Below are 17,570 nucleotides of genomic sequence, written 5' to 3'. Positions count from 1 at the left end.
TGTGGGCTCTGCGGGACACTGACTGATGTGTGCTGTGGCCCTCTGGGGAGGACACAGCAGGCTGGGCTTTGGCTTTGGCTCCGGCTATGGCTGCAATGTCTGGGAACCACCCAGTCACTGCCTCACCAGCAGCAATTCCTGCCTGAGGGACACTCGCTTGGAGACAGTTCTGGAGCCACCAAAGAATGCTGATGCCCCACACTAGTCCCAGTGCTGGTTACCAGCTGCCCCCAGCTGCTCTGGCCTGAGTCACAACTTGAAACTCCCTGGAGGCCAAGGTCCAGGAAGCCCTATGCCTGGTGGAGGCCTCACTGGGGTGCTCCCTGAAGCCCTCCCTGCCACTGGTGTGCTGGGCATTCAGAGGCCAGGCTCTGGACGTGCTCAGGGCCACACACACTTCGTGGATGCCAGGTGCGCTCAGCCCCACTCTGCCTGCAGCTGATCCTAGAGGTCTTGTGAGCCCAGGGTCCCCGTCTGCCCACCGAGTACTCCTCACCTGTGAGGGGTGGAGGTAAGGTTCTGGTGAGGCCAGGTTGGTCTGCACAGAGACGCTCTTCTCCAGCAGGATCTGGGGGAAGCCCAGCTTCTCGAAGGTGCTCCGCTTCCAGTGCCTGCTGTCCTGCTGCGCCAGCGCCTCGTCCTCACTGAAGGCGCGCACCACGGGTCCAGGCATGGGCAGCGGCACAGCACCGTCACTCTCGTAGCCAGAGCCATCCTGCTGGGAGTCCCAGCTGCCCCTCTGCTTCATGTGGAAGTGGGCCTGCTGTGCCTCCCAGGCCAGCCGCGCCTGTGCCAGGAAGGGCTCGGCCACACCCCGTGCTGCGTCCACTTCAGCCTCCGCATGCTTCATCTGGGCAAGGCTGGGCCCACATGGGGAGCGCTCCTCATCCAGGGGCTGCTCGCCCAGTAGGTCCCCTGGGCCATCTGTGGAGGAAGTGCCAGGCGTTTGGCACAGAGAGGGCTTTCTGCTCTTCCTCTTGCGTGTACCTGGAGAGTAGCTTGTGGAAGACATGGTGTCCTGCTGGCTGGACCAAGACATGGTGTCCTCTTGGGCAGGGGGCAGTGGAGTGGGTGGCTGGCCCAGTCGGGGCTCGGGTCCCTCCATGGTGCTGTAGTCTCCAGACCTGACCCCCAGGCGCTGGTCCCTCAGCAGGCAGGGGCTGGGCTGCAGTGAGTAGGAGCCACCACCCGGGTTGGGTGCATACTTGTGCCGGGGGCCTGCGTGCAGCTTGGGGCTGGAGCCAGCCTGCTCCACATACACCAGCTGCCTGACGTACTCTTTGCCTGCAGGGCTGTACTCCAGGCTCAGGAAGCGCTCAGGGCATTTCTGCTTGGTGCGCACCAGCTGCTGGCAGGGTGAGGCAGGGGTCTGCTTAGCCCCAGGCAGGAAGGGACGGGGCTTGCGGCTGGGTGACCTCTGTGGGGAGCCAGCCTGGTAGGGGCCACCAGCCTCGAACTGCATATCCATGGGGGGCTCATCGTAGATAGGGGCCTGGTACTCCACTGGGGGCTCCTCGTAGAGAGGGGGTTCGTAGCCGTAGCGTGGGGAGGAGGGCTGTGAGTCGCTGGAGCACTTCCTCCCAGGGAGCTCAGCCCTTCTCAGGAAGGGCGAGGGTCGCCTCTCGGGGAAGAAGACGGCGCCTTCCGAGTCCTGGGTGAATGTCTGCAGGTTGGGCGAGTGCTGGCTGCCAGAGGGTCGTCGGGGGCGGCCCCCAGCCTGGCCGTCGGGAGAGTAGCCATTGCCCTGGGGGGTGAGGAAGCTGGGCTCCCTGTCAGCGACCTTGATGAGCATGCGCTCCTTGGTGCCTGAGTTCCACCGAAGTGAGGAGGTCCTACAGGGGAGCAGACAGCAGTTACTGGAGGAGGCCAGCCCCGTCCCACGCCTCAGCGTGGCGGTTTCCAGCACCCACCCGCTCCAGGGGGTGCTCCCCGCGAACCACCTGGCACCCTTCCCCAGGAGCTCTCCTGCATGCTCTGCTCTGCACCCTGCCCAGCACCAGGCACAGATCTGCAGCTATGACTGACAATGAAAGGGGCCTGCCCAGGGACCACTCAACTGAGCATACAGTTCGGGGGTATGTGTGATCATCAGCTTCCAGGTGAGCCCAGCATGCCAACATTTCAAGGCTCCATTTCCCAACCAGAGGCTCCTGTGAATCCTCCACTGATCACCTACCCACTAATGCCTGCATCAGGCCAAGGGTACCCACAGCCTCCTGTCTGAATTCTGGCCTCTGCCCTAGTAAGTTCATGCTGGACATTTGGTCTCTTAGCTTCATTTGCTCTCTGTCCCAGGGCTACACTGCTGCATGGACTGCGTGGACTCCATGTCCGTGCATACTGTGCCTGCCGTGAGCTCAAAGCTGGCATAGGTCCTGCACCCCATGGCTGTACCTGCTGTAACTGGGGGCCAGACCCAGGGCATGTCTGGGGAGAGATGACAGGGATCAGGGTGGGGGTGGGCAGAACTTGTCCCTCCCTCAAGCTCTCTGCCCCAGGATACTTAGGGGTGGTTCTCTAGTTGGGATTCACAGCAATTCTTTAAAAATGTGTGGTTCAACATCTTCTATGATTTTTGGAAAAATCCTGATCATTATCTTTTCAAATATTATGTTTATTACATTTATTCTAGTCTGGGAATTCAATTACAATCCTTTTCACTGTGCATCCTGTGGGTTTTCATGCTGTGTTCTGTATTTCTCATTCCTGGCTTCTTCATACTTCAGAACAAATGTTCTCTTCTGATCTGTCTTCCAATTTACTAATTCTCTACTCAGCTATGTTTAATCTAATTTAAAACCCATTGTTCTGATCCATTCAGGCTGCTATAACAAAGCTCCATGGATTGAGTGGCTTAAAAACAACATATTTACTTAGTTCTGCAGCTGGAAGTACACAGTCATGGTTCTGACAGATCCAGTGTCTGCTAAGGACTCCTTCATGGTTCACAGGTGATGCCTGGCTGTGTGTTCTCACACAGAGAAGGTCTGAGCTGGCTTTGATTTTTTAGGTGTTGCTGTTTTTGTGGTACTGGGGATTAAATCCAGGGGTTAGTCTACCACTGAGCTACATCCCTCTTTTTAATTTTTATTTTGAGATCAGAGTCTCACTAAATTGCCTAGGCTGGCCTAGGAACTTTTGATTCTCCTGCCTCAGCCTCCTGAGTAGCTGAGATTACAAGGAGGTGCCACAGTGCCCCACGGAGGCCTCATTTTATAAGGACAGTGCCCTTATCTGTCACTAGTAGGACTCTTCATCTACCCTCATGGCTTATCACTTTGAAAAGGCTCCATCTCCTTAAGCATCTCAACAAAGGAATCTGGGTGGGAGGGGCACATAACACATTCAGACCTTAGCACCATCTATTGCGTTCTTAGTTTTTTTCAGTTCTAGAATACACATTTGTTTCTTTTACACTGCCATTTAGTATGGTGCACATGTGGATCTGTTTCTGTTTCTAAGTAATTCTGCTATTTTAGACTGAAACTCTAGTGGTCGTTTATGAAAAGCTATAGTGGCAATTTGAGCTCTGGGTTTACTTTAGTTTCTGGCAGGCATTAGGAGGGCACTTCCTTGAGTCCCACATGGGGCCCAGCTGACTGGGGTTGGGCTCATGCTGAGGGCAGCCTGCTCACGGCTCATCCTCCTCCTCTTCCTGAGGCCTTTGAGGAGGGCCTCTTTGTTAGATGTTAACTAGAGGAACCTCCAAGGGTCTGTGAAGCTTCTCAGGCCTGGTGACTGCTGAGGAGGAGCAGCCTGCAGACCTCACTGCTCAGTACATCTCTGATGACTTCAGGGTCGGGTCGTGTGTTTTGTTAACTTCTCCAGCTGCCAGTGGGTGAAGGTGGGTCTGAGGTCTGACAAAGAAAAGCCTGAAGCGTCTCTTTGACCCAGCTGTGAGTCTGGTCCCTAGGTTCCATCTGTCCCTCTGATAAGGGACAAATCTGGACAAGGCCTTGATGCTCCATTCCCTGGAGTAGGTGAGTTGGGGTTGGGCCTACTCCAGAATGCCAGGTGTGGGACCACTCACAACAGCCTTGGTCCAGTCTTGGAGGCTATGTTCTTTGTGGCCTGGATGAGGAGGCTCTCAGGTTTCTGCTCCTGGCTGCTGAGGCAGGAGCAAGTGTCAGGATAGGCAGAAACGCCTGCTGGTCAGGAATACCCTCTATTCCAGGAACTAGAGTAGTTGGTTATGTCCAGTCAGGGATGAGGTGGGAGAGAACCAGGCAGGTGGACATTGTGGGCCTGCCCTCTACCACGTAGGTGGTCTCCTGAGGCTGTGTGTGCCTGGGGAACCTACAGGAAGTCTCATTTGAATCTCAGAGCAGGCCAAGGCCTGTGCAGGGAGCCTGATCAGAGGCTCCATGTCTCAGACGGCGAAGCCTCTTTTGGAAGTGCAGCTAAGATGAAGCGCAGTCAAGTGAAGGCCACCCCATGGGTGTCCAGCACACCTTCTGGTCTGAAGGGTCTCTTACCCTGCCCACTTTCTGGGTCCCCATCTGCTGTATAGGCAGCTCCAAGATCACCACGGGGCTGGGCCTCTCTGCAGCCCCATATCCTGCACCCTGCTCCACCACTCTGCTCTCCACAGCCCCTAGCCTCACAAGGTAGTTTGCAGGCCCTGCCAACTGTGATCCTGCCTCCGTCCCAGGGGCCACTGGCTGTGATGGCTGTGATGACTCTGCTGCCTGCAACCCTGTCAGGCTTCCTCCTGGGGTGTGTCTGGCCTTCCCACAGGCCCACATTCCCTCCTCCTACCCCAGACTGTCCCCACCTCTGGCAGCGGGTGAACTCTGATCTGTCTGCACATCCTTCTCCTCAGCTCCCTAGTTCCAATGATAGCCCTGACAGGTGAAGGTACCAAAGAGAAGACGAGGGCAGGGCAAGCCCTATCTCTGCCTCACTGGGTTGGTTTCATCAGTAAGGGAGCAGGAAACCCTGGCAGAGCCCACTGCCTCTGAAAGTGCCAAAAGGCAGGCCAGCCAGGGACAAAGGGTTCATTCTGTTCAGGGCCCTGCAGGGTATTTTCCCCAAGGCCTATTTCAAAGGAAGAACTGGGAGCCCTGCACAAAAACAAACCCAGAACTAGAACTGAAGCTGGAATGCTTTTCTACCACTATGCTGAGGGAAGAAGCCTGGAAGTGGGAGGGCGGGGCCAGAAACTGCAGCCCCAAGTCCCCGGGCCGACGGCACATTTCACAGACAGCCCGAGCAGAGTTGTGCTCGCATGACACAGAAGAAACCACGCCTGAAAGTGACCAGTCAGCTGTCCATCTGCATCTCCCACCACTCCTAGCTTCTTCTGCCTGGGCTGGTGGCCAGGGGTTTCACTCATGATGCTGGTGCTGCCCAGCCCCTGACCTGCTGAGGGCCCTGCCCTGTGCACAACCTCTGAGGTGGCACAGCCTACTCCTGGACAGGTCCCTTCGTGTCTCCACATCTCACAGACTTGCTAGGGCTTCAGGGGTGCCTCCTCCTCTGTCCTGTCAGCTGACCCTGTGCTGGGGACTGAACCCAGGGCCTTGCACATGCAAGGCAAGGGTGCTACCAATGAGTCACATCCTCAGCCCCTTTTTTCTTTTGAAACAAGGTCTCACTAAGTTGCTGAGACTGACCTTGAACTTGGGATCCTCATGCCTCAGCCTCCCAAGTTGCTGGTGCTACTTCTGCTCTTCCCGCTCTCTCTGGTGAGTGTACTACTTCAAAGGCAGTTGCATGTGCTCTAAAGTCCCTCTGGAGGTTGAGCTCCAAGAATGCCCACCCCCACATCCCACCTGGGGGTTCTGGTGGGACACATTTTCATTCCCTCACATGGTCCCCACATTCCAGCAACTTCACCTTCTAAATGTTTCTCAGATCCACTATTCCTTTCTCCCCAAACTGCCCCCACCCCAGACCTGAATCGGCCCTGGTAGGGCTCTGGAACTTCTCTTCTCCACAAGACACCCAGAGTTGGTCCCAAGACTAACACCGGGCCCAACCAGAGACTTGGGCAGCCAGAGTGTGACTCTCGGTGAGCCTTAGTGCTGGGCAGCAGGAACACCAGGGTGCTCCTTCCCACCAGGCTGAGCGGCAGCACAGCTTCTGCTGCCCCTGCCTGGGCTGCCTGGCTTTCTCTCACAAGGTCTTCCATACCACCGTGATTCCTGCAGTTCTACTTTCTATCATGCCGTCTGTGCCATCCAGGACAGCTTGTGAGAGAAAATGCCAGCTCTCTGGGGTGGGTGGGCACCAAGCTGTGGCCACAGGACTGGCTGCACAACCAGGCAGCTCACCTGGCCTCCAGGGTGTCTGTGCACTCGCTGGCCCCCCTCCTGTGGACCTGCTGTTTCTTCCAGACATCACTGGGTCTCTGTCCCAAGGTCTCAGTAATGGCAGGAGAAGGGGCAGGAGGGTATGGCTGAACTATGTGGCATGGAGCCACCCCCAGAAGATCACAGGTGAGACCAGACTGCAGCATCACACTGGCCAAGGGCCAGCGTACTCTCAGGGTTTCGGGAGCTGGCCCCACCCAGGCAGACATGCTGGGTTGCCTCTGGACAGCTAGGCCCAGCAGGTCTCAGATGTACCCCATCCAGAGGTCAACACTGCGGATGGCCTGCTTCTTCAGTCACTGTTTTTTCACTTATAAATGCAGTGTTTGCCCTGTGGTGGATGATTCAGCCAGTAGATGGCCCACACCAGGGGCCTGAGTGGGGTCTGACAGGCAACACTGTTAGCAGGGTGAGAGGCTGGGGGCTGCCAAGACAAGCAACAGGCACAGGAACAGTGGCCACCAGCGAGCTGAGGGCTTGGGGACAAGGGGCCTTGGAGACGTCAAGCCTCTATAAGAGACCAGACCTGTCAGCTTGTGTTGCTAGGGGAGGCTCCATGGGGCTGAGAGCAGCTCAGCTGCCAGAGAGGTTTGGCAAGTGGGGGAACACTGGGACAGGCTCACCTCTGCCACTTGCCACCCATCTCTGTGATGCCTGAAAGGCCCAGAGGACCCTCTTTGTCCCACTTGGGACCCACCTCCCTGAAAGCTCCCCAGGTGCCCACAATGGTAACAGGGGTGCTGTCAGTGAGCCAGGCTCTTTTAGGGGCTAATGGCTCCCCAGGGGATGGCAGGGTTGTGACAAAGCTCAGTCAAAAGCCAGGTGGGCACAAGTCCATACAGAGCCCGCTCCTCAGCCCAGGAAAGCACTGCAGGGGTTGTGGGGAAGCCTAGGCCTGTGCCAGGGACAAAATCAAACTTGCCACAGTGAGGATGAGCAGACACAGGAATATGCCAGGGTCACAGGGACCAGGAGGCCAGTGTGAGACCCGTCTCATGAGGGGTAATGAAGCCTGAACAGTGCAGGGACACACCACAGTCACAGGCCTGTGTGGCCAGGGCAGCTCGAGTCCCTTCCACACTCTTGATGCTCCTCAAATACAAATCTGAGAAACAGACTACTGTCTGAGTCTGGGCCTCAGGCCTCCAGCTCTCTCCAGCACAAATTCTACTCCCAAGGACAGCACCTACCCTGGTCCTGAGACCCCCACAACCAACCAATCACTAGCCAAAGGAAGACCAGTGGGCTCAGGGCTGACCCGCAGGGCCCTCCAACGCTTCCCCATGAGCTGAGGCCTGCTCCCTTCCCAGACTAACAGGATCTTCCTGACAACTTAAAAAGCACTCTCATGTGTAGCCAGTGCTGCCCAGGGGTTGACCACATGCCAGGGACCTTCAGACTTCACTCTTCTAATGGGGGCCGAAGGCAGCACCCAGGACCCATGGCTGCCTCTGCTGGGCAGTGACAAGGGTCTTCCCAGATGGGGCTATCAAGCCATCACAGCAGACTCCACAGCCACCAGATGGCGGGCACTGCCCCTGCTTCCTGCTGAGCCAGACTCTGCTCCAGGTGCCCCATGCCAGCCCACCCAGGAGTCCGTCTTGGGCTGGTAGATGGACTTGGGGGGCAGAAGTGTCTACCTGTAGTGAAGCAGCTGGCCATCTGCACTGTAATCCCGGTAAACCTCATAGTCCTTCTCCAGGAGTACACCCGGTGGCGACGAACTGAAACACGGGAGAATGGAAAAGAAGTGAGCGTAAGCGCAGCGATTTAGGTAAGAACATGGGGGTGCCCTTCAGCTGACTAGGGAGGACACGGCCTGGCTCCTGCCCACAACACTGCTCCTTCCTCAGTCCACATGGGTATTTCTTCTGCTCTGCACCCACCTCCTCTCACAGGGACAGCCCACAGTGGCCCATCTAAAAGCTGTGTGCCAGGATAGGACACCAGCCCTGTCCTGTGTTTCAGGAACCTGGGCCACTGGGACTGGAGCTGCTGCTCTAAGGGTCCAGAGATGGAGTTAGTGAGTCTACAGCTTCAACCAGAATTGACTGGACAGCCTGAGGAGGAACCATGGCTAGAAAGACCCCCATGGGGCTGACTGGCAGGTTTGCAACAGACACTCGAAGAAATAAGTGACCTAGAGGGAAATTATCTTGACAGATATTCAAAAGGCATATGATCAGACTAATATATACTAATAATTAAAAAGAACTCCCAGTGCCACCTGTAATAACAGTCACTCAGACGGCAGAGGCAACAGGATCACAAGTTCAAGGCCAGCCTGGGCAACTTAGCAAGACACTGTCTCCATAAAAAAAAATAAGAAAGGCTGGGGATGTCAGGTGTGGTGGCAAAGACTGCAACCCCAGTGATGTGGGAGATTGAGGCAGGAGGATCACAAGTTTGAGGCCAGCCTGGGCAACTTGGAGAAGCCCTATCTCAAAATCACCTGAGAAAACACTAATTTGGTACAACTGGAAGTAACCTGGGTTCTGCCAAGAGGAGTCACAGGTGACTACTGGGAGCACGGGTGGCCCAGGCAAAGGCTTGGCTGGACCACTTACAAAGCTTGTGAAGACATAAGTCTATGGCCATTTGTTGTTCATTAGCAGGTATTTTTCAGGAAATACTTGAATCCACCATGAGTCATCAAACACTGGTGTCTGCACTGACTTTATGCACTCCCCTGGACTTGGCCATCATCAGTACCATGGATATTTCGGTCAGAGACAGTAGCTGAACAACCTGTTATACAACAACTCAGCAGCCATAATATTTCATTATGATTTTTTTTTAAACTCAGGGTCAAGTGAGATTTTCTGAATGAGAAAAACTTCTCTCAATCACTATTAAACACTGTTGAGTGCCTTTGGAGATTACTTTTTGTTGTAGACCTGATAATGTTTCTTAATGAACTCAACCTAAAATCACAGGGCAAATGGTGGCTATCTGTGAAACACGCTGAAGCAGTTTCTGCAAAGACAATGAGCGTTCAAATCACAGCAATGTTGAGACACTTCATCCCCTTCCCTCTGGTCAACATTACCAGCAACCCCACACAAATTGGTAGCAGGTATTTTCCAAGCTCAAGCTACAGTTCCAGCAGAATCTTTTAGACTCTGATGCACATGCAAGCATGAAGGAAACATCTGTTTCAAGACTCACTTAACTGCAGTTGAGGAGCTTCTGCCTAACCTTCAGTCAGGTGTGACCAACCTGTAAGGCACTGCCTGCTAAAAGATAAACGCCAGGAGAAGATCAACAGGATTTGATCAACGTCTCTACGTGATGAACATGCTCAAAACATACATGTGCAGATCAGGTCCAAATGTGGCAGCCCTTCTGACTGAAGAACAGCCATCGCACCACCTGCTGCCCCCTTAGGATGCCGCAGGCCCTGTTCTGGAGCAGCTCACCCTCCCACCTGCTGTGTTTGTCCACAGGGCCCCTATTTCTGCTCGCCACAACCAGTCAAGAAGAAGCTGTGCCAGCAATGACAAGGATGAGGCAGTCAGCAGGGGAAGGTAGCAAGAGCTGTTCCCATGTGCTCCCTGTGTTCGGAGTCAGAAGAAGACCAGCACTTCAAGTGGATGCACAGAACATGCAAAACCAAACCCAAGCCCTAGAGATGAACATTACACCTGGAGGGGTCTGAGGGAGGGCGAGGTCCTGCAGAAGAAAAGGCCAGTGGCCGGATGTACAACACAAGAAGCTGCTCAGGATCAGGCATACAACAAAGACGTCTGTGACCGAGTAGACACACACCTGGTAGCTGGGGGACCCTGACCACAGGCTCCCATTGCAGACCCACCTGCCTGACCATGCAGACAAGGTTCTCCACCTGAGCCACCTGTTTCTTCACTTGTATAATGAGAACAACAGCAGCACCACCCTCCTGGGGGATTCAGGAGAATCAGTCCAGCTCTAGCCCAGGCAGCACCTGCAATGTCATGATCCCCACAGACCCCCACGCTAAGTCAAGGGAAGGCAACTCCTCAACAAACTGATGGAAGTCAAGTACCAAAGACATGACTGTTAGCCAGGAAAACACCCACTGACAGGGGCCTCCTCACAGCTGACTGAGAAACTGGCTCCTCAGGGCTTCTGGGTCTGTAAGTTTCTGTTCCCCTAATCAGCTCCTGGATTTAGGGATCCAGGTAACTAAGGACAGTGTCAACGAAGAGCTGATCCTGAGCAAAATGGGAAGGAGCCAGCCAGCATGTGCATCAGCTGGGTCACAGCTGTCTCCTCACCTGCCAGAGACCCCAAACCCTCGCTACTGGTCACAGGTGGAGAGCCAGGAGGCAGGAGCTGCAGCCAGACGTCTGCAGGCGGCCACATCCGGGCAGCCCCCGCCTGGTTGCCCCGCCCACCGCCTGCTGGCCATGCCCCTCCTCTAGCCAGCCCCACACTCTCCTCACCTGCCGCTGTCCTCTTTTGGGGTCCCCTGCGCTGCAGGCCGCCCCGCCCTGGTGGGCAGTTCCTGTGCCCTCTCTGTGGTGTCGGGCTCTGGCTCTAGCGAGGAGCCGGTGCTGCCATCGCGACTGCCGCGGCCGGGACTGCTGTCAGCCGAGGCACGTGGGGACTCGGTGTTCTGCTTCAGCGTCTGCAGCTTGGCCAGCGGGATGATGTCGCAGTTCTGAGGGCGATGCCACACAGTGCGCTGCGAGGCGGCGCTGTAGTAGTAGAACCGCGATGTGTTGGGGTCGAAGAGCTCCCACCACTGGTCCTCGCTGGTGCGTTTGATGCGCACACCGGCTGGAGGGTCCCACACGCACTCGCCGGTGACCAAGTTGGCATACATGCGCTCCCGGGTGCGTGGCTCGATGATCTCCACCCACTCCAGCCTGTGGGGACACAGGTATCAGCGAGGGCCCCAGGCGGCCAGCTCCGCTCCCCACCCTCACTGCCATCCCAAGCCCCCAGTCCCAGGTGACCTTCCGCAGAGCAGGAGCACCACCACTTCTGCACGGTGGCTGGAGGGGTTTTATCCGGGAGCTCCAGTTATTGGCTCCTGGTGATCCATAGGACCCCATGCGGGGGGAGGGGGGCACAGCCTGCAACCCTGTAATTTTTCTAATTAAGAAGATAACTTGTGAATAATGGAAATTAAAGCATCCAGGACAAGACCATTTGAAAACAGGTATGTTTCAAGTCAGGTTGTGCTTGGGTGTCATCTGGCATTTTAAAGCTGCTTCGCAATGTCTACCTGGAAAGAAAAACCCTTCAGTCTTGGAATGCCTATCTGTGGGGACACTGCCTCCACTTGGCTGGTTCCTCCCTCATCTCACACTCACTGACCCTATGGTGGCCCAGAGCAGGGGGCCCTTCATCACACCCATCATCTTTCTCTCATGACCTGTCCTGCCTGTGGAACCAGGCCAGGGATAGGGCTGCTCAGAAAACAGACAAATGCCTGCATGCATATCTGCCTTCCTGGGGAGCACTGAGGCTCCAGATGGATTCTGCACCCATAAGCCCTCATGCCACACGGGAAGAAGCCAAGGCTAGGACCTAACTGTGGGGCAGAAGGTGTGCAGCTATCACCACTGCCTGTCCAAGCCTCAGGCAGCAGTCCTGCATCTGTTTTGTTTTGATACTGAGGATGGAACCTGGGGGTGCTTTATCACTGAGCTACATCCCCAGCCTGTTTTATTTTATATCGAGACAGGGTTTCACTAAATTGCTGAGGCTGGCCTCAAACTCGTGATCCTCCTACCTCAGCCTTTCAAGTGGCTGGATTACAGGCATGGGCCACCACACCTGGCATACCCCTGCTTCTTGCTGATACCAATGCCAAATGCCTCAGCCCTTCCTTAATCACTGGCCCCTGTTCCTGTGAGTGGGCACTACAGGCAGAGGGGCTTGTGGCTGGGGAGTGCTCTGGGTGGGGGGCTCAGCACCCCGTGTGGCGGAGGCTCTAAGGAAGACTTCACACAGACAGGGAAGGAACTAGCTCTGGGCCTGAGTGAAGATGTCACCAGTAAGAAAGCAGATGGGAGGAGGAAGAAGGCACAGAATGAGCAGTCTCTTAATTATAGAGACTGTGGGGTCCATTCAGGAAGCTGGGTTGACAAGTGGGCACTGCCATCCTGCACAGGCAGTTTGAAGCCCTTGGTCCCACTGGGCTGAGACCTGTCCTTAGGGCATTCCATCCCTAACCCTTGGAAAGCGTGAAGGCGCTGTTTCCTAACTGGCATCTGAGCACCTTGGCCAACACGTGTGGATGCCTGGGTTTGGGCCACTCCCCTCTGAGAGGACCCTGGTAGCCTGGCAACTGCAGTACATCAGAGCAGGTGGATGGTCATGGGGATAGTCAGTTGGACCACCTGGTCAAGGGGGCAGCCAGACCTCTCTCTGTGGTTGATAAGGTTCTTATCGGGAGACATGTCCTGCCTGTTTCAGGCAGAAGTCATCCATGGAAGCTCAGAGTCCTGGGTTGAGTCTGATGCAAAGTAGTGTCTGAGCAGTCCTCCTGTGCCGCCCAGTGCTGTTCCCTTCGCCCTCTGCAGCTTCAGGTGGGTCCTGCTGTGAGTGTTGAGCAAGAGAGACTTTGTTGTGTCAGTAGGGGTGGGGGTGGGGGTGGGGGGTAGGGTGATTTTGTCTTTTTTCCTGAATTTTCCAAGTTTTCCACAGTGTTCACAATATTACTTTTGTTACTGAAAATACACACACACACACACACACACACACTATCTTCTATAAAAATAGTGCATAATTCAACTATGGTAAGCAATAAAGCTTTCAAAGTATCAAAATTTTGAAGTTTTACAGTTGCAGTAGCGATGTTTCCACAAAGCACCTGCATGGGCCTGTGCAACCCCTCAGCCAAGGGAGCCCTAACGGTGTCCCCAAAGGGGTGTTTTAAGGTGAATGCAAAGTTAATGTCAGGGAAGCAGTGCCATAATCCATAGTTAAATGAAGGTATAGAGCCTTATTTTCAAAAGCCATGTATCTCCTTATCTATATACATTTGTATAGAAATGATTTGAAATTAAAACCAAAGATTAAAAGGGGTCATCTAGGAGTAGTAGAGTCTGGTTAATTTTTCCCTTTTCACTCATCTAATTTTTTTCCAAACTTTATAACAGAAAATTTCAAACACACATGAAAACACAGAGACTGGTTGTCACTTGTTCCTGATTACGATGCAGTAAAACATTTCTCTCACATTCGCCAGTCACTTATGTTCTTCATTTGTTAGACGCAAAAGACTTACTGTTAAACTTTTCCTTCTTACTGATTGGCAGGAGTTGTGTTTTAAACACACTTGCCTTCTCAGTTATATGTTAAAATAATCTACTATGGGTCTTGTTTTTTTACTGTCTTTATGGTACCTTCGGTCTTTTGATGAAAACAGGTTTTATTTTTTATTTATTTATTTATTTTTTTGTGGTACTGGGGATCGAACTCAGGGCCTCGTGCTTGCGAGGCAAGCACTCTACCAGCTGAGCTATCTCCCCAACCCTTATTTTTTATTTTCTAAAGTTATGTTTGTAGTACTGCGTGACTCTAGGGTGCCTGACCCCTGAGCGACATCCCCAGTCCTTTTCACTTTTTTTTTTTTTTTTGATAATTTTTCTTTTAAATTTCTTTTTTGGGTGTAGGTGGACACAATACCTTTATTTTATATTTAGGTGGTGCTGAGGATCGAACCCAAGGTGTCACGTGTGCTAGGTGAGTGCTCTACCCCCGAGCCACAGACCAGCCCATCCTTTTCACTTTTCATGTTGAGACAGTCTCAGCCTTGACTTTGTATTCTCCTGCCCCACCTCCCAAGTTGTGGGACTGCAGGTGTTACCACCACACCCAGCCCTGCGCTATTAGTGCCCCTTCTCCTTTTCCCATGAATCTCAGAATTGGTCTGAGATTGGCCCCCATGTGGGATCTGCCCTGAGCTGACGGATTGGTTCAGGGAGCACAGACCTCTCTGTGGTGCATGGGTCATCCTGGAGTCTCTCCTGTTCATGGGCTAGGTCTATGGAGAAGGCACTGCAAGCTCTTAGCACACCCCATTGGCCCTGCCACCTGCTGGTGCCTGTTCCAATTTCAGAGGTTCTGCGTCTAGCCCTGCAGAGCAGGCACTGCTGAGGTTCTGTCTCTGGGCCCCTGTGCTGCCCTGGTCCTGTAGTTTAGTCCCTCAGTCTGCACCTCTCTGGTCTGCTCCCACACAAAGCAGGGATTCTCATCATTCTTGCTGCAGCTCCCTGGCTCCCTTCTTTCTCTGCATTCATAGTCAATGAACAACTCCATGGAGCACCCAGGGTGCCAGCTAAGGCTGCCTGCGCCCCTCCCATGGCACCCAGTGTGAGAGTTAAGCATCCTGGCACCTGGCTTCACACAACCTGTTTGAATGACCCCACTCCCTCTAAAGCCACAATGCAGCTGTGCTGCCCTCAGTCTGGTCCTGTGCCCGCCTGTTCCAGTGACCCTCCTTGGAAACCTTCCCCTCAGTCTGCAACACAAATGTGAGTTCTTCTGTAGGGAAAACATGGGATGCTGACATGGGCTCTGTGACCCACCTTCTCTTCTTCCCTCTTCAGCTCAGCACTGCATGGAGGGAAGGCTGGGGAGAACTTCAAGTGGCTCCAGCCAGGACTCCCAAGGATGTTGCTGGCTGTGCCTATCACACTGACACCTCGCTTCTTAAATCTGCATTCTCTGGGGCCCCTTCGCAGCCCACTTTAATCAGGAAAGAGAATCCAAGTATCACACAAAGAAAAATGGCCAGAGTCAGTGTGTTTTAGAAGGGGGGGTGCTCTCCCTAGAGCCTGCACCTCAGAGCCCAGTCAGGCCCTTACTGTTGCAACCCTGACCCTAGGGCAAACCTGGCACTCACGTGACCACAGTGGGTCTTCCTTCCTCCCACCCCTCCAGCCTGCAGACTATCTCCTACGCTGCTGAAAACTCATAATGGCCCTGCCCACTGCAGAATCACCCTGCCTCCCCAACATCTTGGCTGATCGCACTGCCTTGCCTACCTGTGCAGGGTCACATGCGTGTCATCCAGCCACCCCTCCTGTGGCCACAGTGTGGGAGATGGAGCTCTCCCTAGAAGCCCATAGCCTACACGGTAGGCCCAGTCCAACCTTGGAAGCCAAGCTCAGTGCCATCTCAGAGCTTTCCCTGCAGACTTGTGGCCGTGGAGATCCTCGCCCTAGGGCAGAGGGGCAGGGGCTCCAGGCCATGAGCACTGCTCCCTCAACAGGGGGCAGTGGTCAGAAAACTCTCATTGATGTGGATGCTGCTGATGTCCCGGTGACACGAACTCCCTCACAGTGAGTTCACTCCAGGAGCCCAGCACTGCCTGCCGTGCAGGCTGCAGGAAGACTCAGAGCCTGCCACAGGCAAGGGCCCATGTAAAAACCACTGAGGGCTGGGGAGTAGCTCAGCTGGTAGAGTGCTTGCTTGCAAGCACAAGGCCCTGGGTTCAATCCCCAGCAACCGGAAAAAAAAAAAAAAAAAAAACCACTGAAAGATCCAGGGAAAGAATCTACCCCAAGGATGGTATACATGAGACCTGAGGGGGTCCCCGAGAAAGACCACAGTGGTTGGTACCTCTACTTGCCTTCACAAGATACAAATCCTATAAAAATCATAGCCATGCATGCCAAAGATTGAGCTCACCAAAAGTCAGGCGGTGTCTGGTGCAGTGGCACATGCTTCTAATTCCAGAGACTCAGGAGGCTGAGAGGACTGCAAGCTCAATGCCAGCCTGGGCAACTTAACAAGACCCCAGCAACTTAGTAACTTCCCAGAACAGCCAAGAAGCAGCATGGACTACCCACACGTCTTGGCCCCTTGAGGTAGAAGGTGCTTGTCACCATCAGGAATGACAGAGATCAGGAAAATGCAGACCCACACAGAAGGGCACTGCAAACACAAGCACAGTCTCACCAAGAGGCCCTAATGCCCATGGTGGCAAGGACCAGGACCATGGCGCAGCTGGCCCTGCTCCTCAAGCTGAAGACCTGGCAGGAACCCACAGATGAGGTGCTCACACTCACCGCAGCAAACACCTGTGACAAGCAGAGGCCACCCAGGCGCTGACATCTAGCACATCAGCCCACAACACGCCATCAGGGCAACCAGACACAGCGTGAGGTGGGGCTCCCCTTAAGGTCCATAAGCAAACAAAGCTGACAATGATGCTGGCAAGTCCCTGCTGGTAGGGCCACAAAGTCAACCAGAGGACAGAGGAACAAGCCTCGCCTTCCCACGTCAGAAGCCCTGACCCTCTCCCAGCAGCCGAGAGGAGAGCTTGCATGGCGCAGGGATGGAGGAGACACAGGAGGCCTGCAAGGCTGTGGCCAGGTTGGGGCAGAGCAGAAGTGCCTGAAAAGTGCATGGAGGCCCACCAGATGACCCCTCCAGGTCAGAGGCAGCAGCCAGCAGGGATGCTACCCAGGCTGGTGGCAGCACCTAAGCCCAGCTGTGTCTTCTGAGCAAAGAGCAGGTCAGCTCACTTGCCTGTGATAGCAACCAGGCTGCACTGTGAGACTCTTGGACACACTCAGTTCTGCAAGCCTCACACCAAAAGACCTCTGAGGAGCACAGTCAATGAAATGGATGGTCCAGGCAGCAGAGGTTAAAGCTTCTGCTGACCACAGCCCAGAGTCCAGGTTCCTCCCATGAAGGGCCAGGGCTCCTCAGAGAAGTGGCAGATTCCAGGCCTGGGGCAGGGAATACAAAGGGGTGCAGACCCCAGAGGAGGGGTGCATCCCAGGTCAGGGGAGCCCCGGTGATCAGAGCCAGGACACAGGACAATGGGAGTGGTGCCAGGGGCCAGTGGAGGCAGACCTCTCCCCGCAGAGGAGTCCCAGGAATGCACACAAGGACCCATCCCTGCTCCTCAGGGAGCCCAAAGCAGTCCCCACGGAGCTGTGGGCTCCCTCTCAGGAGTAGAGTAGAGAGGGGAGGGGCCTCACACAGGACCTTGGACAGCACAGCCTCACATCAACACTGGTGACCCCAGTGAAAAGCCTGTTGACAGCTGAGATCTTGACACAGTGGGGTCATCCTTCCGAAGTCATGTACTGCCCCAACTAATTGTGAGGAAAACATCAGACAAATCCAAACTGAGGGACACTCTACAAAATTCCTGGCTAGTCCTCCTCACAACTGTAAAAGGTCATCAAAAACTGGGAAAGTCTAGCTGTGCACAGTGGCCCACCCCTTTAATCCCACTGACTTGGGAGTCTGAGGCAGGAGGATCTCAAGATGGCTGGCCTCAGCAACTTAGTGAGACTCTGT

At 54.5% G+C, this 17,570-nt stretch overlaps 1 protein-coding gene across 12 annotated transcripts in view; it reads right to left on the bottom strand.

Annotated features, from left to right (window-relative positions):
* Arhgap39 (Rho GTPase activating protein 39) overlaps positions 1-17,570 on the bottom strand; it is a 99,728-nt gene that overhangs the window by 15,365 nt on the left and 66,793 nt on the right. For 8 of the 12 annotated variants that reach the window (XM_047523039.1, XM_047523048.1, XM_047523024.1 and 5 more), the window contains 3 exons: positions 10,739-11,164; positions 7,955-8,038; positions 497-1,832 (listed from right to left, as the gene is read on the bottom strand). In XM_047523039.1, the coding sequence (XP_047378995.1) occupies positions 497-1,832; positions 7,955-8,038; positions 10,739-11,164 (1,846 nt within the window). Of the gene's footprint in view, positions 1-496; positions 1,833-7,954; positions 8,039-10,738; positions 11,165-11,254; positions 11,368-12,668; positions 12,846-14,839; positions 15,000-17,570 lie in introns of those variants that run through there. The other 4 variants (XM_047523069.1, XM_047523096.1, XM_047523105.1 and 1 more) reach the window with 4 other exon arrangements.

Source organism: Sciurus carolinensis, chromosome 1 (genome assembly GCF_902686445.1).
Source record: "Sciurus carolinensis chromosome 1, mSciCar1.2, whole genome shotgun sequence".
In the NCBI taxonomy this organism is placed as follows: Eukaryota; Metazoa; Chordata; class Mammalia; order Rodentia; family Sciuridae; genus Sciurus; species Sciurus carolinensis.
This window is presented reverse-complemented; position numbering and strand designations above follow the sequence as displayed.